The sequence below is a fragment of the Pundamilia nyererei genome, unplaced genomic scaffold (assembly GCF_000239375.1).
Source record: "Pundamilia nyererei isolate P.nyererei 1_Seehausen unplaced genomic scaffold, PunNye1.0 scaffold00110, whole genome shotgun sequence".
In the NCBI taxonomy this organism is placed as follows: domain Eukaryota; kingdom Metazoa; phylum Chordata; class Actinopteri; order Cichliformes; family Cichlidae; genus Pundamilia; species Pundamilia nyererei.
In genome coordinates this window covers 811,016-835,465 of record NW_005187511.1, presented here as the reverse complement: position 1 = coordinate 835,465, position 24,450 = coordinate 811,016, and the positions used below count along the sequence as shown (strand labels likewise).

Sequence of the window (24,450 nt, the reverse complement as noted above, 5' to 3'; positions counted from 1 at the left end):
CCAGAAAGAAAATTTAACACAAACATCTCCCCACTGAGCCTGCTGCCCTCAGACACCGGCTCACACTCTATATACTATTGATTAAGAGCTTGAGGAACACAAAGCCCCATTGTTCAATCTCCAAGTGTTACACTTTTTAAAGGACAAGATGTGAAGAGAAAAATGCAATTTACTCATAAATATCACATATTGTAATAATCAAAATGAGATTACTGCTGATGTTTGTTTGCCCACGGGAAACAAGACTCAGCATTAGGTCATCTCAGTAATGAATTGCTGAGAAGGCTATTATCAGTTGTGGCAGCCAGACAGATGTACCACCCAGGAGATGATGCTTCTTATTCTTTTCATTTGCTGAGTGATTTATTATTTCCTTGTGAAAGACACCAGGAGCTAATTTATTAAAGCCTTTTTGGGAGTAGTTCCTGATATTATTCAGCATCAGTGCAGGCCGTGCTCTCGCTGCTCTGATAATAAATGTCTGAAAACTGCTCCAGCTGATATTATGCTCTGGCTGTTTCACACACTATTGCTCAAATCGTAACATCCATGACCCTCTAAAAGGAGTTCTTTGAGTCATAAATCCAACCCTAAATGGCTATCGGTCAACTACCTTTAATTATGCATGTGACTTTCACACCCTTCCAAAGAGCATTTACATTGATTTTTTTCTTTCTTTCAAGCTTAGAAATTGTCATTAAAGACAACATGAAAATGGGAGGAGCATAAACACACTGAAGAAAAGATCAGCAATCAGTGAGATGAGGTTAAATACAGGGTGTAAAGTAATTATATATATTCCATACATTTGTTAAATGTCATGTGAAAGGTGTGAACTTCATTTTGCACGCTTCTGCAGATTACTTAGTGTAAGGTATCATAATGACACTGCAGGGGAGCCATTTTCACTTCTCTTATTCTAACTGTTCCTCTTTGCAGGAATTCCCTTTGTTTCAGAAAGTCATCACTTTTCTTCTTTAAATAATTCACCATTTCAATTCTTTGTGTTGTATATTCCCCCTTCTCACTCTGCCAGCATCCTGAAACAGGAGCTGTTTTCAGCAGGAATGCATCTCCAGGAATATGTTAAATGTGTCGGCACAAGCAATTTTATTTTTATTTTTTAAAGGAAGCCAAGCAAAAATTACAGATGACTGCAGGTTGGTTTAGTCTGTGGCTGTCATCATACCAAATTTTTTACCCCATCATTAACTTTATTATAAAAAAAAGTATCTTTCAGTTTGTAAGTTTGTTTGTTTGTTTTAGCAAATGAATTAAACTCATAATATGATGATACGAAGGAAAATGCACAAAAGATTTCAAGAAGAAAAACTGCAGATATTTCAATATTATCAACGCATCCTCATCTCCAGCTGACTGTCCCCCCTGAGTCTTGTTCTGTTGATTTCTTCTTGTTGAAAGGGAGTTTTTCCTTCCCACTGTCACCAAGTACTTGCTCATAGTGTCTGATTGTTGTGCTTTTTTCTCTATTATTGCAGGGGCTTTACCTTACGATATAAAGTGCCTTGAAGTGATTGTTTTTGTGATTTGTCACACTATAAAAAGAATAGAATAGAATTGAACATGATATCAGTATTTATTTTAAATATCACACAGTTATGGTCAATATCAGTGTAACACGGTACCTCATAGGCTTTTGTGAGACATGAAAATATGCACTGTGAAAAAACTCTACTGGGATAAAGACAGCTGTACCGCACTGTCAGCCAGTCAACAGCATCTTATTTGCTAGAATACAAAATTTCACAGAGTAAACAAGCTGCCTTTCAGTCCAGACTTGGCATAAATCTTTCATCTTTGTAACTTTTCTCTCTCCCCACACGCAGCCATGCCCTTCATTATCTCCATGCTGCTGGCCAGCCTCAACAGCTGCTGCAACCCCTGGATCTATATGTGCTTTGCCGGGCATCTGTTCCAGGATCTTAGGCAGAATCTTCTTTGCTGTTCTACCCGCTACCTCAAGTCATCCCAGTGCCACTGTGAGCGTGACTTTAACTCCAGTCACAAGAGCAACTCTTCAACCTTTGCCATTAAGAGCACTAGCAGTCAGAGGAGCATCACACAGACTTCTACCACATAAGCCCCGGGCCCGCTGTGCCCTCAGCCTTTCACTACGTGCTGTCGACCATAAAATATCCAGCAGTTTGATTTCTTTAATGCCTCCTCACTGATGCTTGATGTTTAGAAGTGGGAAGACAACAAAAGTCTTAATTTTTTTTCTGTTTTATATCAGAGTGAAGTGGGAAAAGAATTGTGATAAAAGGAAATCTTCAGCTGAGTATTCCTAGGGGGTAAAGTATTGCTCTTTAAAACTCACAGAGAGATAATCACAGACTAAGCTGTATCTTCAGCTGATTTTTTGTTGTATTTTCTTCTTACACTTTTCATTTTAGATGTACAGTATATGTTTGCAATGCAGAAAAAGTACAGTCTTTACAAAGCTTCTAAGCGCCGTCAGCCACAGCATGGGTTCAGTTAGTGTCACCAGCAGAGCTTCTGGATCCTACTTGTCATGTTGTGTTATGATGAAATTGTTCTTCTGTTGTAAATACTGCGCACCACATTGTTCATTTTGTCACATTTTCAGTGGACTGCATACCTGTAAAACATGTAAAACGTTACTTGAGTTCTTGTTAGATGTGAGATGCCTGTCACTGGTAAATATTTTCAAAAAACATATTAAAAAAATAAAGAATGAAAGCAACCAAAAATACACTTATGATAAAATTATTTAAACACAGCTGGTTAGTTTTCCTTTCGCCTCCTGAAAGGAGTCTAAAAAGATTCTTGGCATAACATTCAAGTTGGGAACATCCTGTTTCAGCCCCAAAATTCAGTATAGGGTTGAGACCTCACCTGGTTGAGACTTTATACACTAATGAGTGACTCATGTTTCTGTCAGATACCTGAAGGCAACAGTTGCTGCATGACATGAAAATAAAATAAGCTGTGACTAAATAACTCTGACTTGTTGACAGTCTGGATTTGTTAATTGCAGCACAATGGTTATCAATACTCGTAGTCAGAAGGGACTTGGATGAAAAGCCAAAACTGTATGATACAATGAATATTATAATTAAATATGAATAAATAATACTGAAAGTACAGCAACATCCCTCAGATGTGTAAAAGGCGGGTCATTATTATTCAGCTGCCTTATACTGATCGAGCCAAGCTTTAGATTTAATCTTGAAGAGTCAAAATGATGGATTTGAGTAGGCTAATATTTACCTTGAACACTAATTGGCCACTTTTTCAGGTACAACTGTTCAAATGCTCATTAATGCAAATATTGAATCAATTAATCACATGGCAGCAATTCAATGTATTTAGGCATGTGGATTTGATCAAGACAACCTGCTGGAGTTGGAACCGAGCATCAGGATGAAGAAGAAGATCATACTACTGTAGATGCCACTCCTGTCATCCAAGAACAGGAAATCGAGGCTACAGTTTACACCGACCCACCAAAATTGCACAATGGAAGATTGGAAAAAACATTGTTTGCTCTGATGATTGTGACGGATTCAGATTCCAATCATTTTATTTATCCCCAACTTATTGGGAAATTAAGAGTGTCACGAGTGGCATATAGTGAAACAGAATAGGTGGCTGGTGGTCATTTTGTTGACACGCTCTCCCCCCCAACAGTTACCCGAGTATTGCTGCCAACCGTATCACTTTATGACCACAGTTATCCATCTGCTGATGACTGCTTCCAGCAGGATAATGCACCATGGCACAAGTTCAACTCATCTCAAACTGGTTTCTTGACCATGACAATGAGTTCACTGTACTTAAATGGCCTCCACAGTCACCAAATCGCAGTGCAGTAGAGCACCTTAGAGATATGATGGAATGAGAGATTTTCATCATGAATGCGCAGCCAGCAAATCTGCAGCAGCTGTGTGATGCTATCATGTCAATGTGGAGCAAAATCTCCGAGGAATGATTCAGCACCTTGCTGAAACTGTGCCACAAACCATTACTGCAGTTCTGAAGGCAAAAAGCAATCTAACATGTACTAGCAAGGTGTACCTAATGCAAAGGCCAATCTTTCTATTAAACAGGTATACATATGTATGGATTCAGTCATTCGTAGCCTTGTTACTGTGCTAATGTTTAAAGCCACTAATGGAACCATTATTATTAAATGACTCATAAATGAGCGGTTATTGACCACATCAATAACTGCTCATTCACAAGTACTTTATGGGTACATTAATTAAAAATAAATATGGAGGCCAATCAGTGTGTGTGATTATGCTTTTTTTTAATTTATGTTTCGCAAAAGGCAGAAAAAATATGTAAATGAAAAACTTAGAAAATGAGTATTTATATTTTATACTTTACTTGCTAACTGCCCTTTTTTCCAGTGATTCAGCAGCATTAATTTTGTGCTCATGAAACTGAAAATTTGTTTTTGAAAATAAAGCCCTGCATTTCCTTTTAATCTGCTTTCCAGTGGATTCAACCTGACAATTCAGTGTAAGAATTGTAAAAATCAGTGAAAAGGTTTAATCTTGCAGTAAACATATGTTTACTAAAGTCTGTGAGTTTAAAATGTGTGTCTTGGTTATTAAAATGTGTGATGAGAGCTTAACCTAATTAAGTCTTACAAATTAAGAGCATCATTCTAGTAAAATGAAAGTGATTAAAGCCTTTTTGTTTTAATAAAATGTGGTTGCATAACTACATATGGCATTAAACAGTGTGATAATGTCTTGAAGAGTCTGCTATTTCTCAGTATTATAGTATGTGGACTATACAAAAGTGGTTTATAGCTAAGAAGAAATGAGTGTGGTGACAATGAATTATTGATCGTGGATCTCAGACACAAAAGAAAAGCACATGAAAGATACACAACAGCAACCTCTGGTGGGTCACAGGTCACCTCTTCCAGAAGGACAGTATCAGTGAAACAGATGTTAGGCTCAGATATTTTCTGACGCCTCTCAGAAGGTTTTGAAAAATGCACACAATACACTCAAACTCTGGTGCAACATAGTCAGCAAAACGATTTTCTGTCCAGTTTAAGGTATTTTTGTAATGTTTTTGCTTCTCAGACTGCAGGTCTAAAAAAAAGAAAAGAAAAAACCAGAAAAGAAAAACACTGTGAAAAATTAACACAGATCTCACAAAGAAATTTTACTTCACTCCAACATATATGTTTAGAATTGACTAAAATACGCAAATAAGCATTTTTATTATTCACCTCATCACACTTTGAATAGAGGAAGTGTCTGTTTGACACATGTATGCATTTGTAAGTCTTCAAAACGACTATTATGTTTTGTACACTAATCAGAAATTAGGGGAAATTACATCAGAATACACAAAGAAACCGGATCAGACAAAGATAAATTCTTTCACTCACGTTAAAGTATTAACAATAAGATACATTCATTTAATTCAAGTGAAACAATTCCAGATGCAGGATCATACAGCATCAATTTTAAGATGGCCAAATGCGATTCAATAAAGCAGCAGCATCCTCAGGTTACAGCAGTGTCGTGCAGTTCGTTTCATGTGCAGTGAACCAGTAGACATTGTCCGAGCATTTTGTGTAACAAATAATACATGAGGGCGGTCGAATCTAGACAGGGCCTTTCTCCAGAAGTGCCAGAGCTGTCGGAGAACCACACTGCCTGCTTCAGCTGTCACAGAACTTCTGCTGGCACAACCCACAGTGGGCATGTCAGGATTCAGATCGATGAGTCAGACACTGGGAGGGTGGGGAACAACATGTCATGTCAAGGTGGAGGAAGAGTATTAGGCAGCAAGCAAGATGCCAAGTCTGGTCTTCTGGTGTATAAAAAGATACTACGCTTCATCCGATCACGCTACAAACACTACTGCAGGAGTTCTTAGACTTCTTTGCGCAGTGCCACGCGAACACTGCTGAAGATCTTGCCCAAGGCTTCAAAGAAGGGATCGCAGAAGGTCTGGATGCAAAGGGAGTAGATGCGGCTCACGCACTGCGACTCAATCAGGCAGCTCTTGATGCAGGGCACCACAGCCCAGATGTGGCAGAAGGAGATGCAGGCAAACAGGAAGCCCCAGAGCAGGGCCACGGGGATACCAAAGACAGCAGACAAAACGCGGTAGCACCAGTATTTGGAAACAGTGAAAGTGGTGTAGCTGAGCTTCCACACCCCATCCAGGCTGTGTGTACCATCAGGCTCTGCAATGACATCCTCAAACTCCACCTAATAAGACATTTTAAAAAGCCATTCATTAATACCGATACACAAGAGAACAACGCTTTCAGAGCAAGCGTCACGCACATGGCAATGACATGCTTAATAATTAGTAATCATATGCCTCAGAAAGCTGCAGTGTTGGCGCATGCAGAGAAAATAACTGTTTGTTGCACTTTGTGCCTTTCAAACAGAGAAAAACTGAGGAGTGTGTTTAATGCAGCATCGTAATAATTCTAAAAGCTTTATTGCAGCACAAACCGAAGATAAACTCGTGTAAAATTCATGAGAGCTACTTTACATTGGTCTGATTTGGTTTTTAGTTTTCTAAAGTGCAGTCTTGGTAGGCTGTTTTTTCAGCTCAGGCTCAGTGATGAAATGTTATTCAAGCTAGAAAGTGATCATGTCCACATCTAAAGCATTTTCTTTGCATCCAGAACGTTGGTTATGATCAATTTGGGAGTAAAAAGGCTGTTTCCCGCAGAGATAGCGGGGTGAGATTATACTTTGAATGAACAAATGAATGAATGAATGCACTGCTGTTCTATATTTTTCTGCATGGTCTGGGCCATTTCAGGCATTAGAGTACTATTAGAGGCATATGTAAAGCAAAAAGCAGTGTAATTTTAGAAAAACCTATGTGAGTTCATACACAAGTTGTCAAATCCTCTGAAGGATTCTGTGACTAATTGAAGGATAGCGTTTTCATGGATCATAAATCATTTTGGTTTAATGAAAAAGCAAAGAATATGAAGGGTTAGCAAAGAATTGGATTACATTATAAGTGCTAATTCATCAATAAAAGTACTATCTATGCAGGAGTAAATGGATCAGAGATAGCCCTTACAGTTTGATAAATATTTCAGTTATTATGAGTTACTGTTGTATAATTTTCTGAAAACTGACAAAAGCAAGCCTGTAAATCAGTCATGAGCTTACACACTACACACATTCACAATCCTCATTGTTTAAATGTTTACCTTAAGTCAAACAATATATAATCTAAAGTATGGTGGGTTCTGTCCTTACATAAAGGATTTTGTGGTGAACACATGGCAACAATCACAGTATAAACAGTAACTTAAATAACACATCGTGGCACAGTGTATCAGTTTCAGGCTGTCCTGCCCCTTTCCTAAAATAAACTTTGCGTTCTGCACAAGCAACAGGAATAGCTCTTGGTGTAATTTTTTTTTTTTTTTGCCATTACACTCATATGTTATCACTTCTTTTTTTTCCAGCAACCACTTAAAAAAAATCCACATTTCCATACATGCAAAAGCAGGTGACAGATTCTTAAAGCTGTTAATGGCAGGGTGTCGTGTCCATGCTGCACAAACCTTCACCACGTCCTCGTTGATCTGCTTGGGATCTCTGTTAATTAGATCTATCTCTTTGGTGTGGCTGTCCTTCACAAACTTCTCCTCATTAGTGTTGTACTGGTACTGATCCGCCATGGTCGGGCTGCAGGTCCTGGATGAAGAAAGTGAAGATAAACCTTTAATCAACCTGCGCGCAGCAGCCTCAGTTCGCTTCTGACCTGGTATCACTACTGTGCCGCTCCCGCTGACATGCCAGGGGACAGCTGCTGCAGACGCCCTGGTAAAAATGGAGGCCTGACCCCCCCACCCCGCACGCACAGAGGAGGTTTACACTCACACACTTGCACACAATGTAATGCACACAGACATAAAAGGAATGTCTTAAAGGAGAACCCAGGGTTGTGTCACATTTCACACAGGGTTGTTGGGCTGACTGGGCCGGGTTTGCACAGAGGCCCCAACTTCCACTCGAAAGTGAGGCAGAAAGTCTCATCCTGTGGCTTTAGTTACTACACACAGTCTTAAGACTGAAGTTAAGTTTAGAGGATTGACTTTAACATGTTTGCACGTCAACAATCAATGATAACAGCACTCTGTTCCATTAATGTAACGGTAATGTAATTAATTAATGTTCACCTTAACACTCAGACTCATCCTCCATGTCCTATTTTTCTCAGCTTAGAATTTGTATTATAAATTTTTTGAGGCACTGTATATTCTTTTAGAGGGCTTGTCGGGAAGGTTTTGACACACAACAGAGTGCTCAAATACTAAGGAAAATACTGCTCCATCATTGGAGGCTAAGGCAGAAAATAGATAACAAAAACAATTTAGCTTTTATATTCTAATCGACATGTTTACTTTCATAATGGTAATCATAACAACAATGTGACTCAGTCATTACTTTCCATACGCTGTGGTACAGAGCATGACGAGCCCACACAAATGCATGTCCTTAGCCTTCTCGTATACTTCTGATTTAGTCACAGCGAATACATAAAATTCAATAGTCCCCAAAATAAAACAGGCTTCAGTCTTTCCTAAGCTCTGCAGTTGTTGCTATCAGTCATAGCTTTCTATATCAGTATATTCCCTAAACAAACTCATACACTATTGCTGCAACAAAAAAAGGAGGTGGGGAATAGGAGGCAGCGCAGAGATTGCTGTGATGAAAATTGTTTCAAAGGCTCTTAGCACCACCAGCAGCACCGGCAGCTCTGTGTTGCTATGTATCTCAAACAGTTGCGTGTAAGAGAAGTACAGGAAGCTTGACTGTGGATCAAGGACTGGCATTCCTTGTCCCAGTTTCCCGTTGGTAGAGACGGAGATGAAGAGGGAGAGGTGGAATGAGATCAGAGTGCATGTGATTGGGTGCCAAGCCAATTAGGGGTGTATTCTTGGCACTGAGGCAGACGGACAGAAATAGCTCTGCAGAGAGTCACGGTGGGCATACCTCTGCCTCCATGGGTGTCGGCGCAGTTAGCTGAGACTGCACTGGCTCTTGTCTTCCACTTAATGTACACAGACACAAGCGGGTCTCATGCCTATATTTAGACTCATATAGAATGTAGTGGGTAGAGTAGGTATCACTAGCTCAGGTTATATTACGCACACAGGTGGTGCTCCCTTTGCAATGAGCACTGCTGGGTGTGTAACTTGAGACAAATACAAAATATGATTTATAATGAAATGAATTTCCAATAACAATAAATTCTTACACTTGTTTAATCAAATATTAGGTTTGATCCTACAAGCTGTACAAATGAGGTGAATCACAACATTTACAGATTTGTTTTAATTTCTCAAACACAAGGGGAAGCACGCTGGTTCAAAAGTTAGTTTTGCATGTTCTGCATGTCTGCATGGGTAATTGGGCTTTCTTCTACAGTCCAAAAATTTGCTTGTCAGGTTAATTGGTGTATCTAAATTGGAATATGCAGATGTGATTGGGTGCCTAGGCAATCAGAGGTCTCTATTTGAATATGCAGATGATGGTCTGTATTTGACTATCATCCACCGATAATGGCAGACAGGTTCCAAGGTTGCACACCTTCTGGCTATTAAACTTCCACTCCTTTCGATTTACACTACATTTAACACAGGAGGCTTTCTGTTATAAACGTGTTACTTCCAATCAAGCTAAAAGAAGATTCAGAGGAACCTTTTTCCATAGAAAAATAAATCAGAGTGAAATTAGTTGTTGGTCTCCACCTTCAGCTATCATCTTGTTTAGTAGAAACTACTGCATATAGTTGGATTCAAAACCTTAAACCAAAAGTTGTTAGCAGGTGTTGAAATTTTTTTTTTTTTACATATTGCATTCATATTGTCTTCATTAACCTCACATACACATCAGTCCATCCAGAGGACTGACCAGTGCTCTGCTAGAGCTCTTAACCTCCTAATCTGTTTTTATAATCAGTTCAAATTTTATGGGTGGATTAAATTGGAAATTAATTGCAATATTTGTCATTCACTTTGCTTTCAGTGGATTATTCTTTTACATGTGTATTAAGGAGGTTTAAATATAATTTATTATTGAATTATTATTTATTAATTCCCCTCAGTGTATGCTTTTTGTGTTGCCCTTATATAGACAGCCAAAAGGTTTTATGCATAATGCACTATAATATTTAGAAAACAGAAAACTAATTATATATTTCAGCATGACAAATTACACGATAAGTGAATAAAAACAGAATAATCACAGATGGTTAAAATACAGATGATCATTTCCCTCCCAGCAGAATTAGTATGCAGTCTGTCGCCGCTGTTCATGTGCCATAATTGCTGTTTTAACCAATCGTTTCCACGCAGTGTGTTTTCCATCAGTTTTCATCTTTTGCCAGAAGGATGGTGACTTGACCACAGCACTTTCCAATACTGGTAAAGAATGGACTGATAAAAATGTTCAGTATGCTGGCCCACACAGTCTGAACCCAGCGCATATTGATGAGAAGGAGCTGCACACATGGCACGATCAACCTGAAGGACACAAAGAAGAGGACAAAATATGAGCTCATTTAATAAAAAGGAAGTAAAAATCATTTTGGACTCCTGGACGGAGTCCCCTGAATGTATCAGAGAAAACGTGACAACCATTTCTGCCTAAAGATTCTTACTTAGCAGAAAACTAGTGCAGCTATTCAGTCTTGTCTGTAAGTCTGCTTGTCACAGTGTAAGCGTCCTACCAGATATGCAGGCAGCTGAGCACAGCAAAGAGGAGCCCTGCTGCCAGTGAGACTGGCACAGCCAGCAGGAGAGAGATGAATCGGTAGCACCATAGTCTGGATACCTCAAACAGGGCGTGACTCCATAGCCACACTTTATCAAAGCTCCGCACAGAGGGGGGTTCTGCAATCACATCCTCAAACATGACCTCCAGACACAAACAGGGAGACTGTAAGTGATTCCTATGCTGGCATGAATGCCGTTTGCATGTCACAAATATCAGAAAATGATCATGAGAGATGAGGTAAATGAATGTGTTACTGTATCAGAGAAACAAAACAATACTTTATAACAGTGGTCCAAAACTATTTCTGCCATGCTCTCCCTCAGATTCCAGTAAAATTTCAATACACTCACTCCACAATTTTTATTAATGACTAACAATAAAAAATCATTTACATGTCACTAATAGCACTATTAGAGTGTGTGCATATGTCCACTTGAGGTCAGTATTGGGAAACACATTATTATTATTAAACTGGTAATTCCTCTTTCATTGAGTGGAAATTAAGCATAAGGAAAGTTTTCAACAAGGACTGAATTTATCCAAACTGGATAACAATTTACTCTTACAAACTTTTTAATTGGATGAATCATGTGTACAACAACAGCTTAATAACTAAATCTGAAACACAGACTAAGATTTAGTGCTCCCTGTCTCGTGTCCTGTACTGTGTATTCTCTGCTCATGTTTCTGCTGGTTGCACATTGGTTACCTTAAGACTGCTGTTGACTTTTTTGGGATCCCTGTCATAAATCACAGGCCTCGTGTCACTGTGGATGAAGTCCAGAGCTTCAGAGTGAACATCCACCTTTACTTCCAGCAGTTCCCCCAATGGTCTCTTGTCTTTCAATCTTTCGTCCTCCATGTTCAATAAGCTGCGCTGTGTGTCTGAATGGTATCATCGAAAACAGGGAGGATGAGCAGGAGGACGGCTGGCTTGTTGCTAGCACCCAGGTGGAACATAGTATTCTGCTGACTGAACTGACTGCTGTTGAGGAATGCCTTTATTGGCTTTTACAGCCGTGCTTTGACATTTTGTGACACACTACGTTATAAGTCTCATTTGTGCCTGCATGAGAAATATCCATCACTTGTGGAATCAAATCAGTCCTGACTTCCTGCTTAAATATTGCCAGGGTGATGATCAGGGGGAGTACTCTGGCACTCACATTACAGAGTTACTTCATCACAGCGACAGTGTTTGGCAGTGTTGGTCAATTAAATATAGACTCCTCACCAAATCACCAGCTCCTTGCTAGCAGTCCCTATCCCTCACAGCATAAAGTAAGCTGTCCCATTGATTTTTTTTTCGTTTGTCTATTGTAAAACCGTGCCTGTGTGTAGTCACTTTTTTTTAACTTCAGCATGGCTCCTTGTATCAAGAAAAAAAAAACCTCAAACCTTAGAGTCTTTAAATTGTCCTCACAAAATGAATCCTCATTCATTTCAAAGCATCAAATTACAGTGTGAGCTTTATGTATTGATTTCATATCATATTAAGTGTATTTCTATATTTTATTGTGACTTTTTCTCCCCTGACCTTTAAAAGTGTATTGCTGAAGGTTTCTTTCACTTACGTGTGTGGCGTAGGCCTGTTTTTAACATGTTCTTTGGTACTGCCCTCTGAATTAATCAAATGTATCTTTCAATTTATATTCTGGGCACAACTGTGCTGTAAAGAGTTTCAGATTTGATCATAGACAGCTCTGTCGCATCTGTAAGACTTAATATTCTGTGAAAAAGAAGACAGCCAGACACTGCAGACAACGTCTATCCGGTTATGTGTTGAAAATTATTTCAAGTCTTGGTCTTGTTAGAGATGTCAAAATAAAAGGATGTGAGGAGGATTGACTGGTATGTAGCACACTCTGTTGGTCATGGTTCTTCATTGCATTTTTTTTAATACATCCCTGTTACATAAAGCAGCTATTCCACTCACACATGCTTAAATTGCTCTTTTTCCCCACATGCTTGGGATGCAGTACTGTGGTAGTGTTGGCAGGATCTGATTAGCTGATGATTAATAGTGTTTGGCAACCACTGTGATGAAAAGCCCCTGGAAGACTGTGTTATATGATTGTGTTCACAGTCAGTAGATTCACTTATTATTAAAAGTTGCTTACATAGTTTAATCTAGCTTATAAAATTATCATTTTAATCAAAGTCATATCATCAGTAAAAATTAAGAGGAAAATCACAGTACAGCAGTGTATACTTACAGTTTGAAAAGATAGCATAAGCACTGCACAAGTACTTGGTTGGGTATACTGCTAAAACACCCAACCAGAATTAAAATATCAAGTGTCCTTTCCCAGATTAGGTTCTGTGTGCACATGGAAAACAATAAATGAAAACATAATATTAAATAAAACTAATAGCAAAGCCCAGGCCATAGTGGTATGACTTATAGTATTGTGTGTTTCTATTAGTATTTTCTGAAAATGTATTAAAACTGTACAAAATAAAACCTGAAAACAACAGTCTAGGTCATGATTTGTGTTGAGCTAGAATTCTTCACAGCATTCATCATAGCTGTATTTCACTATGTCCTCTGTCTGTAGCTCACAGGCCCAGATGAATTGCCTGAAGATCTGTTAAGGAGGCAGGCACACTGTGATTTGAAATACCTCAAATCTTCATGACTGGATTTTTTATTTTCACGCCAGCTGCAAAATAAAAACATCAAAGAGTGAATACGTCTGTGTTGTCTGTGATCAGTTTGTTCCAGATCAGGCCTTTGAAATGTGTGTGTCAAAGTGAGTGTTCTTTCCTTTGCCACTATTCAGCCGGATGAGATAACACTCAACAAATATCTTAAAACGAGCTTTTCTTCCCCCACCCCATCCTTCAATTTCCTCTATCTGCGCAGATATAAACTACTGACAGGTCTTGAACCTCTAGAATTACATTTTCAGATTCAAAGGGTGGTAGATGCACACATAATATGAACATCAGCAAACAGGCACAAAAGCACCCAACATCAATAACCCGCTGCTGTTTTATACTCCCCACAGCTCTGTCAGATTTGAAGAGAGAGGTCAGACTTCTGTCTGACCTTTTTTCCTGTTACTGTAAAAGAAATACTCGTACATTTCAAAGCTGTTTCCACACCAGCTGTGTGTGTATGTGTGTGTGTGGTCGTGAGAAATGATATGATGGTGATCCAGACTGTGCACGGTAAGAAAATTCCCCATTAAAGTATAAGACTGTATTATAGGATGGCTAGTATTAAGATCTTCAGAGTGTACATCCACGTTTACTTCCAGCAGCATTCTCGTTAATTTATGGTATGTTTACTGTAATTTACAAGTAAAATTTGTTACTGTAAAATTTATAACACAGTGCTGTGATGCTGTGATGTGATGAAGCTTTGCCTTTTTAAATTGGTGCTACTGTAGTCTCAAAAGAGTTTATTAAGCTATGTAAACTATAAATGCACCTTCTATTCTTTTTTCTTTATTTATGAAAAAAAAATCCATATCCAAAAAAAAAAATCCAAAAATCTAAATGCTTTGATTATGGAAAACTGGTGTAATCAAAATTTTACCAGCTGTCCTCAAGGCAAACACACACAAACACTGGAAACATTACAACAACAAAGGCTGAAAACAGCCTAACTGGAAAAAAAAGCAGAATAACAACAACTTATTAATTAATGATTTGAGCGTAAAGATTTTGTGCTTGTCATGAGAAAATACTGAGGTCACAGTAAAAATGTACAGTAATCGGCGGTTTACATTATCCCCAAAGACGTCAGCATTTACACAATTTATTTTTCCATCAATGTTTTACTGTGTGTCCTACTATTAATCTCTTGCTTGATGTGTGTGAGTCCTAAATTGTGCGTATTATTATTATAATCTCAAAACTGTACATTTGAATAATAGAGTCCTTTATGCTCCCATGTGTGCTTCTGCATCATTAATATCCACTCGGTAAAAATAAAATAAAAAAAGCTACCACGGCATTTACCCAGGGATTAAATATACAGCTACAGTAAGGTAAGAGTGGTGCATCGTGTATAGCACAGTAAGTGAAATGGTGTTAGCCGTTATTTGCTGTAACCACACTATTCTGTCTTTTTCCCTGTTTGTGAAAGACTAACACAAACAGCAGGGGTCATAAAATAGCACTTTGTCACCACTCTCAGAGCATAATCATTGCCCAGTAATGATTTCCATTGTAAATTCACTATCGTTTCCTCACCATACCTATGTCACTATTATAGTAGTCCATATTTGCAGGGACTTCTGTGACCTACCTTCAGTCTTTCTTTGCATGTTAATGATCCGTATCTGAACTTCCAGACCTTTTAAATGTGAATTAGCAAACTCCAATCTGATTCTTAAGTATACATCCAGCTGAAAGGTCGCTGGTGCTGTGCGAGTCACCTCCAGTCACTCAATTTCCATGACGACAGAGCCAGCTGATGCCCATGATCCATCAGCATATCTGTTGCACAGAAGAACTCAAAGGTATTAGCCCTCAGGTTCATTTGACCTCTGAACACAGAGAGCATTGGCACTTCTACGGGATTATTTGGTCATATATGATAACCACAAGCTCCTGAATATTAAATAGAAAGGCCCACAGCTTGGAAACATGTAGCACTTTAAAAATGTCAACACAAAAATAGCATTTAAATATACATTATTATTGAGATATATAATATACTTGTTATTGAGAGGAAACCGGGAACCAACTCTCAAGACCTTATTATTGCAGTATTCCAGATTTACATTCATTCCAGATTTACATTTATAAACATATAGAAAATTACCACAAACACTGTTAAAATCTGAGAAATCAGAGAAAGGTAAATTTACGTGGGAGAATAGATCATCATTTCAATATTTCCGGTTACAGTACAACCACAGTCCCTTGACCTAAATAGGAAAACTTATCATAATTAAAAGATAAAATATCCTAAACATTATATTTGTACTTGAACAGATTTTTTCCAATACTATCTTAAAACAATACTGTCAATGTCCATATGTATGTTAAAAGCATTATTGTAACTGTTCCTTCTGTTTATAGAGGCCACTGGATTTTGTCCACCATCACTTATTCCTTCAAAAGTGGCCTGCTTTTCCCCAGCACGGACAGAAACATATTGATTAAGATCAAATGTCTTGCAAAAACAAAGAACAGCTACAGTGACTACATATTAGCTCTGTAGTACACAACTTCTGCTCATCATTGTTTAAGCATGCTCCTCTGGTATTTGTCCAGGTATCTTATTTACTTGATCCACAGTATGGGTAGTGGACGGTTGGGGACTGGAGTTGGCACAGTTGGATCGAGTTTCAGTTGTACTAGTGGTTCTTTGAATGAACTGCAGGAAGTTTTCCTGAAACGAACCCTCTTGGCTTGATGCCCCAAACTCCAAAGGCTGTGTAAGGCAGCAACGTCTAAACTTTACCAGCTCCTCTCTGATCTGTCTGTTCAACAGGCCGTAGAAGAATGGGTTGACAGCAAATGAGGAGTAGGCCAGCCAGGTGACAGCTTCCTCCAAGTCCCCAGGGCTCTGCATGGAACCAGTCAGAGACATCTGCAGGTGGAAGATGAAGTAGGGCAACCAACAAACCAGGAACTGGCCTACGATGAATACCAAAGTCAGTGCAGCTTTGCCTCCACTGAATGCCCTCTCTGGAGAAAGTCTTTGTGGCAGAGTACGGGTGGTAGTGATCATGGTAGTCTGGCTGTTGATGGAGTCAGAGCGATCCTTGGCAGGGCTTGAATTTGCCCATGTTGTTACTGCAGGGGCTTGCTGCAGGGCTGCAGAACGAGCCACCTTGTACACAGCACAGTAAACAGCAAAGATAACCACTGCTGGAGCCATGAAACAAACCACACTAAATAGCACTGCAAATACTCCTCTTAGGCGACTGTGGCTCGCGTGAAGAGAGCAGTGAGCCGCTGCAATCGAGCTCTGAGGTCCGTAAGCTGGCCATCCAAACAGTGTGACAATAGCCAAGAGGACTGACTTAACCCAGATCAGTAACATGACACCAATAGCAAGATTGATGGTCATCTTGACTTCATAACGCATTGGGTGTACAATATAGAAGTAACGTTCTACACTGATGGCTGTGATGGTGAGAATGGACAGACAAATGAGGAAAACGTTAAGAAAGATGTAAACCTGACACTCCAGAACAGTGAACACAACAGTTCCAAAGAACGGCGAGCTGGATATGATCCCCAGAGGCATCAGGAGGATGGCACACAACAAGTCAACTGCACACAGGTGGCACACAAAGGCAAACCTCTTAAGGTGAGGCGCACGAGCAATCGCCACCATCACACCAGTGTTGGCCAACAAAGCAATGAGGTTGAGGGTAACCATGCAGAACAAACCGAAAAGATCTTTGATCTGTGACTGAGAGCTTGTGACAACACCCACATCAGCAGGAACGGTAGGATTGGGTTCCCACAGGGCAGTTGTAAGATTCAGAACAGAATGATTTGCCACAGAGGCTAACATGGACCTGGTCTTGTCAGCCATTATTAAATCGCAGCTTCCTCCATTTTTATCTCAGATTTCTTCATATGTGGATCTGTGTTGAAAGGAAATGGAAAAACTCTCATAAAACATCTATAAACATTTTAAAGTAGTTTAAAAGCAGACTTTACAAGCGTATTTATGTATCTATTAAAAAGGTATGCTTTTTATTTCTGTGTATGTGATCGCCTCTGTCCATAGAATGTCTTGCAATTTTATTTACTATGAATTAATTGAGAAATATATTGCTATTAAATTACCACAGTCATTTAATTCCTCACTGTGACTTGTTAAAAGGTCATAAGAGTAATAGCAGCTGGTGTAAACATATTGATGGGTAAACTTTGAAACGTTTAGAGTAAAAACAATGGTTATACAACGTTCAGTCAGCTTACTAAACTGCTGTTAAATTAAAGAGTTGTGAGGAGAGTTGTTTCTCTTTAAAAAGTCTAATCCATTAACAGCCAGTACTCTTAAGTGGTTTTACAGACTGATTTAGATCTAACTGCAATCTGATAAACCTTTGTTCACATGGCATTTTGTTTTCATCAGGAAGGAATTATTGACTCCTTTTGTTGTATTTGCAATGTCAGGATCAATTACGAGGCGATGATGTGATGTAGAAGTTATTATAATCACAACTGTGACTGAACAGATTTTGGTAGACACACTAATAAAAGTAACTGAAATTATAAACCCATTGTTATGGTAAAATGTAGACAAGTACAAGTTATTACTTTAGACCTGCTGTAGGAACACACTAGTACCACAATACTGAAATAGATTGCAATGGTACACTTTCAAAAATTTCTGTGCCTTCATACATTATTGTGGGAAAAATATATTTATTGACTCCCTTTTGTATTTTTGTTTGCTTAATAAAGAAACAAATAGAGCACTGAAAAATGAGATCAAACTGAAATAACTTACCCATGAACCACTCTGTTTCTACACCATAGTTAAATCTGAATAGGTTAACCAAGTGTCAGCGCTGACACCACTATAGCTTAAATCCCACATATTGTTTATGCAGTCCCAGCTTTTTTGTTGTTCTTGTTAATACCACATGAAAAGTTTAAGAGGAGAGTTTCAGAGCTGCTAGACAGGTATATTCCCAATTCCATGACGGCTTTCCATTTTTAAATGATGTTTCTTCTCTTCCTTCTCCCAATTGCTGTTTGATGCTGTGTATGGCGGTGACTGTCACACATTGTATTGTGTGATTGTGTGAGTGATGTGTTTTTTGTTTTTTCAAGCGGACACACACTCCTCTGTCTTCCTCCAGAGCCCAGTCTCTCCTGGGTCCTAACAGCCACCAGTCAAAGATTTATTTCTGTTTTTAATGTAGCTTACGTTGGCACTGCAACTGTTTTCTTTTTACATCTATTTGACTTTAAATATTTTCAATTTACTGGATCTTAGGTCATCTACATCTTAAACTATATGTTTCATTGAGCTGGATTATAGTATACCTGTAGAGAACACCACTGGTGGACTAATAAATGTGTTAAGCACTCTACATGACACATAAACACAGCATTATATGAGAAACATTATGAATTCGAAAGAGAAGATATCCAAACAACCAGTAAACATTTTAGATGATTTATTCTTTATTTATGGATTACTTGTTTACAATCACAGTCAGTGCATAACCATTATGGCATCATTTTAACTAATTGCCTTCATAATAAGAGATGTTGCAGGGGCACTTCAGTATATTCTATATTCACGTAATATCATAGTGCATTACTACAAACATTTTTTTAATCTAAAATGGAGTTTCTCATTAATGACACCATGTGGTTGTATTTGGAATAAACCAATAAGGCATAGTAGGATTGGCTTCCAAAGCAGAAAACTCCTTGAAACCTTCTTACATTTGTAACAGTTCTTCAATGTTACCCAAGAATTTGCATTTTACATTTTCATAAATATGTCTTTGTATAGGTACCATTTATGCCTCTTTCCCACACCAGTTTAACTTAATTTATCACTACTCAAAATGCATATATAAGTGCACATTCAAGACACTTTCTTTCTGACGCACAGAACTGTGTCCTTCGTTGTCACTTAGACAAAATGATGCGTATGCAAATATGTAAACCCTATAGAAACAGAACTGAGACGCCAAACAGAAGGTGAGGTTCAATATGTAATTCAATGGTTCTCAAAATGGCAGGCTCCACCTCATTAGCTGTAAGAAGTCATCCACTGCTTCTCAACAACTAAAAACTTGAACATTACTGTTTTTTCTTAAAAAAGAAAAAAGAAAAATCACATGAATTGAAATCAGTTTTCACTTTACATTTTTCACATCGTAGTCCAGCCCTCCAGTTTGAAAACCACTAATTCAATTCAAAAACAAAAATGCGCAAAGACCACCATGCATTGTATATTAGCTTTACATTTTTTAAAGTATGTATAAAAACTTGCAAACTACACAAACATAAGCGTAAGGCACAGAAAAGTGCATCTAAAATGAACAGATCCACATTCACTGCATTAGACCATAGCCTTATCAGAAGGACTGTAGGAAGTCCATCACCAAGAAACAAACAAAAGGACCTTCATTTTTCTTTGGTTAGAATTAGCCATACATGTTTAGCTCCAGCAGGTAGCGAAGGCGGCACTGACTCTCTTTGTAGATGAGATATTCACTGTTGCTGAAGTGACTATCAGAAAACTGGGGTTGCTTTATTGGCTTACCCTGAGGCACAGCAACCTTCTTACCCTCCTGGGTGATGAAGATATCCTTGGACGGATCTGAAATCAAAGAATCACAAAGTGATATAACAAAATTGACAGGAGGTGGCATTCATATTGCACTTTTCTGGACTAATTGATCAGTCAAAGTGCACTACGGGCCACAAGGTGCTTACATGAACACCTGCAGCCTAATAGGGTCACCATTTCACCTAACATGCATGTCTTTGGGCCGGAGGCAAGGCAGCGAGCACAGAGAGATCATGTAAGCTGCACACAGAAAAGCTACTGCCACTCTGATTTTCAAATGTTTATATTTTTATTCATTTGGGGGAAACTGACACAATCTGATAACATGAATATCAAGTTTCTTTTAATGAATTTGTCATGAGTTACCAGTGGAAATTAAACTTCATCCAAACTGCCAAACAATTTCAAGGACAAAGGGCACGCAGATCTCTCAATATGCTGATAGTTTACTTTGTGACATTGTATATTTCTTTATAAAAAGGTATTATTTTACCGTATAAAACTTAAAAAGTACTGCACCTGGTTCGACCATGCCTCGTGCCACCACACTATCATACCCGGCCGGAGGCGTCCTCAAGGAACAATTGTCTCTGGTAATGGTATGCTCTTTGCCAAGGGCGACCTCGCTGAGAAACATCACTCCTGTATTTTTGGAAGGGCGCACTGAAAATGGACAGAAAGTGAAAAGTACAATGTTATGACTCCAATAAAGACCCAAAATTGTCTTGTTTCTTGCTTCTAGCCTTACCGTAACATGCAGACTTGCTGTTTTCAGAGGCAAAATAGATACCACAACCGACACGGCCTCCCGAATGGGGCATTATCCTCAGACCACTCTTCAGGATAGCTGCAACCACTGCTATGTTTGTACCATGCCACAGCAGACGCCGATTCTCCAGATTATCGTTCTCATTAAAGCGCTGCCCCTGCAATGCGGAACATGTGCTTTCGGTCAGAGGACGCCCGTTTTCTGTGTTTGACTTAATAAAACTGGCTGTAGTGCCTACCTCTGTCTCTCGATCGACTTCCCAAACATTGAGAATTTTTGGTTTGTAATAGTCACCTGAAGTCGCTTTCAGGTAATTTTCTATGATCTTCAAATGCGAAAACACAAAGAGGGAAATAACACAACTGCTACTATTGTATAAAACAACATGAATAGCAGATCTGAGATAAGCAGCAGTCCAAAACCTTTGTATTTATAAGACTTAGTCACGTAAGAGACAGTACCTTGAACATTTCTGTGTTCTTTTCCATCAGAGTCAGCTTGCATTTGAGAGAATTGTAGTCTTGGTCTATAGGGTGAGGAACCGTCTGTATCATCTCTTCTTGAGCCTTCTCAGTCTCTGACTTCAGAGTCTGGGCAAGCTCAATGTCAGCCAACACCTGTAAAAAACACACAACAGGGAACAGCCTTTAGGAATGAGAACACAGCACAGGGAGACAAAGCTTCTCCTAATTTATGAACCAGAAAATCTTACCAAGAGCATCTCTTTTTTCTTCTCCACAATCTCTTTGTCATTAATAGTAGGCGGTCTGTTCCTGCCAAAGTTATGTGGGATTGTGGTGTAGAATTTTGAGGAAAGCTCTTCTAGACGTCCTTTTCCACTTTTTTGATTCATAGCAGCTTCAATCTCCTCCAAAACCTCAAAGCCTTTTGCAATCTGGACCTTGCTGAGCTTGCCCAAAGGCATCTTTTTGATGTCTGCGTAATAACCACATACAAAAAACACAATTCTCAAGCAGATCATTGCATGTTTTCATAATTTTTGTGCCCAGGATTGCACTAAAAACACTTGTCAAAAAGTGTTTTTAGTGCAATTTAAAAGGTTTCCAAATTAGAAACAAAAATGTACGGTTAGGTTGTTTTCAGATGATTAGTGTGCTCATAGAGGAAGCTACACAATTGATCCTTCTTTTGACTTTGATTTCAGGGTTTAGAAAAGCATAGTCAAAACAGGACACTCTCGTAAACCACGCAACCTTTCAGACCAAATCAGATAGTTACTATTAAGTCTTCACAGGAAACAAGTTATGGAGGTGCAGTGGGTTAAGCATAATAATGTGTGAAGCCAGCACTCACTTACTTTTAGAGCTATGAAACATGTACGGATGCACAAAGGGGACAAAGGTGCAGAGAGAAGCCTATCGAGTTTTAAGCCTGGGATTGCTTTTACTGTTTTATCTCTTCATTTTTGCCTTTTCTAGCTTTCTGCCCAGAACATTAATCATATATGTCCAAAATGCTGAGATGAGGGAAGATATGCAGATGTAGACTTTACCCTTTGTTTGTAACAATGTTTAATCATTTACATCGCATTCTTTATTGTTTCCTACAGTTCTTAGAAATACAAGTTGGGCTTAATATACAGGAGTATTTTTAAAGTCTGCACCCATTTCAGCTTCACAGGTACATTACACAACTGGTGTTTTAAATACAAAGAGTGTTTGCAGACTGGATCTGTCGTGTGAAAACATTTACAAGTGAGACACACCCACCTAGGTTCATACATTCCATCGCCTCTTTGAACATGTCATTGCTGAAAATGAGCTTAATGAGGCTCTGTGTAGCTTCATCGAGGGTACAAGGTAGGGCGTTCTTTGCAACCTGGGCTGGCTTGCCATCAACACAGTCTACCTGCAATGTCCAAGAGAAGGCACAGGGAGATTCTGCTAAAGCTCATACAGAGTGTCAAAAGTCTAAAATATTAGAGACACACTTGAAGAATTTGTATTATTATTTATTTATTTTTTTTAGAGACTTTGCTTTTCATACTGTGATTTTAACAATTTGAGGTTTCATAACCACACTCAATGCTCCTTGATCTAATCATACAGGTATTTAAATTACCTTGATTTCAGCATCTTGCTCTCCATCCACCTCTATCAAGGTGTACTTCCCAGGGTGAGAGACAAAATTCATTCGGTCGCTCCAGTTGTTCTTTGTCTTGTCCTTAAACTTCTTCTCAAAGTCCTTCACAGCATTTTCAGCCTTATCAAAGGGCGAACTAAGTTTACTCTGTCCGACTTCCCCCTGAAACCAGGTTAGAAATGAAGCACTAACAGTGATGCTAATATGTCAACACACAGCAATAAGGGGTTAAAAATCAATAATGTCTGCTTTTCCCCCCTAAGCCCTTTAGAAAAAGAATCTATCTATCTATCTATCTATCTATCTATCTATCTCACGCTCTCTCTATACACATATATACATAAATATATATGTATAAATATACACATAGTGTGGGTGGGTACATGAATTAACAGAACAAAATGCATTTTAAAAAACAGTAGAACAAACTCACCACTCTGCCCCATCTGTTCCATGAATAGTACTTCTTGTTTGCTTTAACAACTTGGATGACATAAAACTTATTGTTGTTATGTCCGATATTTGTCTGATTGAGCATGCAGTCGTAATCCTCATACACCTGGTGAAGACATTAGAGAACATTTATCAAAATCAGCTTTCTGCTCCTGCACTAACAAGCCCTACTTCACGTGTCCTACCTCTCCACAGGATGACAATGAACAGTGTTCATCTACCTTCTTGTTGCTTTTTACTTGTGGCCCTGCAGCCAGCAGGGCTTCCTTTGCAGAGGTAAAGGCATCTTTGGCTTTTGGTGTTTCAGGCTCTTGTTTGACCTTCTTTCCACCAGCCTTGGCAGCAGAAGCAGCTCGTCTCTTTGGTGCCATGGTCCTAACTGAAAGGCCTGTACACAAACTTATCACTTTGGTCTCTGGACATCATGACTGGACAAGTTCAGGCATGCCTGCACTGCTCATACAACCATCTCTGACTGTTCATCAGAACAAGCCGAAGTACTCCCCACACATCCGTTACCGATAATTACAGACTATCTGCCATTAGTAAAAACAACACCCGACACTGCAACAGTAGTTTTGATATGTTTTGAAGCAGCGCAGACACTGGACCAGTTCCGCCCCTTGTTATTTATCATAAAAACAACAAGAATTTCCCTGTGTACGGGACTCACCTTGTAACGATAAATGATGCTAACAGCAGACTCAAAGATGTTCCTCGTCACCAAAGCAGAACACCGGCTGTAAGTGAGTGTCTATAATTTTCTGTAAGTTTACAATCACTTTACAAAACGCGGAAGTGCTGGAGCTGAGTTGTGCCCTCCTCTTCTGCTGCTGGAGTCAACGGAGCGGACAAACGGCTATACCGCCACCTAGCTAGCTGAGTCCGGTGTGAGGCTCGTTTGTGCCTTTCACAGGTGGATTAAGCGAGGACCAAGGCCAAAATGAACTGGTCTTTTAAGTTCTGTGACTATCTGTGCCCTTCCTATAGCTATATAATATAACAGAGGTACTTTCTCAAAGGATTAATCACGTTGCTTTCCCTTCATCCGGTCCACGATTAACAACAGTAGGAGCTTCACAACTGTGCGTTTCTTTTTCGGA

At 39.0% G+C, this 24,450-nt stretch overlaps 5 protein-coding genes across 6 annotated transcripts in view; 1 reads left to right on the top strand and 4 right to left on the bottom strand.

Moving 5' to 3' along the window:
- The window catches only part of oxtra (oxytocin receptor a), a 7,047-nt gene extending 4,892 nt beyond the window's left edge, over positions 1–2,155 (top strand). The window contains exon 2 of the mRNA XM_005741386.1: positions 1,848–2,155. Coding sequence (XP_005741443.1) covers positions 1,848–2,101 — 254 coding nt within the window. The 3' untranslated portion in view covers positions 2,102–2,155. The remainder of the gene's footprint in view (positions 1–1,847) is intronic.
- Positions 2,156–5,187: 3,032 nt separating this feature from the next.
- Positions 5,188–7,871, bottom strand: cav3 (caveolin 3). Its single transcript, XM_005741385.1, has 2 exons — positions 7,562–7,871; positions 5,188–6,230 (listed from the first exon to the last, which is right to left on the bottom strand). Exons 1-2 carry the CDS (start codon positions 7,676–7,678, stop codon positions 5,889–5,891), a joined length of 459 nt encoding a protein of 152 aa, XP_005741442.1. The 5' UTR covers positions 7,679–7,871; the 3' UTR covers positions 5,188–5,888.
- A 2,500-nt stretch (positions 7,872–10,371) lies between these two features.
- LOC102215664 (caveolin-2-like) lies at positions 10,372–14,050 on the bottom strand. Its single transcript, XM_005741506.1, has 5 exons — positions 14,027–14,050; positions 13,576–13,635; positions 11,491–11,550; positions 10,735–10,922; positions 10,372–10,528 (listed from the first exon to the last, which is right to left on the bottom strand). The coding sequence occupies exons 1-5, from the start codon at positions 14,048–14,050 to the stop codon at positions 10,372–10,374; spliced, it is 489 nt and encodes a 162-aa protein (XP_005741563.1).
- A 1,560-nt stretch (positions 14,051–15,610) lies between these two features.
- On the bottom strand, positions 15,611–18,479 carry gpr61l (G protein-coupled receptor 61-like). The gene is made up of 2 exons (XM_005741384.1): positions 18,217–18,479; positions 15,611–17,341 (listed from the first exon to the last, which is right to left on the bottom strand). Exon 2 carries the CDS (start codon positions 17,287–17,289, stop codon positions 15,985–15,987), a length of 1,305 nt encoding a protein of 434 aa, XP_005741441.1. The 5' UTR covers positions 17,290–17,341; positions 18,217–18,479; the 3' UTR covers positions 15,611–15,984.
- A 411-nt stretch (positions 18,480–18,890) lies between these two features.
- On the bottom strand, positions 18,891–24,426 carry parp3 (poly (ADP-ribose) polymerase family, member 3). 2 transcript variants are annotated; one of them, XM_005741382.1, is made up of 11 exons: positions 24,021–24,426; positions 23,533–23,735; positions 23,328–23,453; positions 22,874–23,056; positions 22,522–22,660; positions 21,504–21,727; positions 21,253–21,408; positions 21,030–21,116; positions 20,771–20,948; positions 20,542–20,685; positions 18,891–20,052 (listed from the first exon to the last, which is right to left on the bottom strand). In XM_005741382.1, exons 2-11 carry the CDS (start codon positions 23,716–23,718, stop codon positions 19,877–19,879), a joined length of 1,599 nt encoding a protein of 532 aa, XP_005741439.1. In that variant the 5' UTR covers positions 23,719–23,735; positions 24,021–24,426; the 3' UTR covers positions 18,891–19,876. The 2 variants fall into 2 exon arrangements, with proteins under 2 accessions (XP_005741439.1, XP_005741440.1); XM_005741383.1 differs by having other exon boundaries at positions 23,569–23,735.
- Between the last annotated feature and the right edge of the window lie 24 nt (positions 24,427–24,450).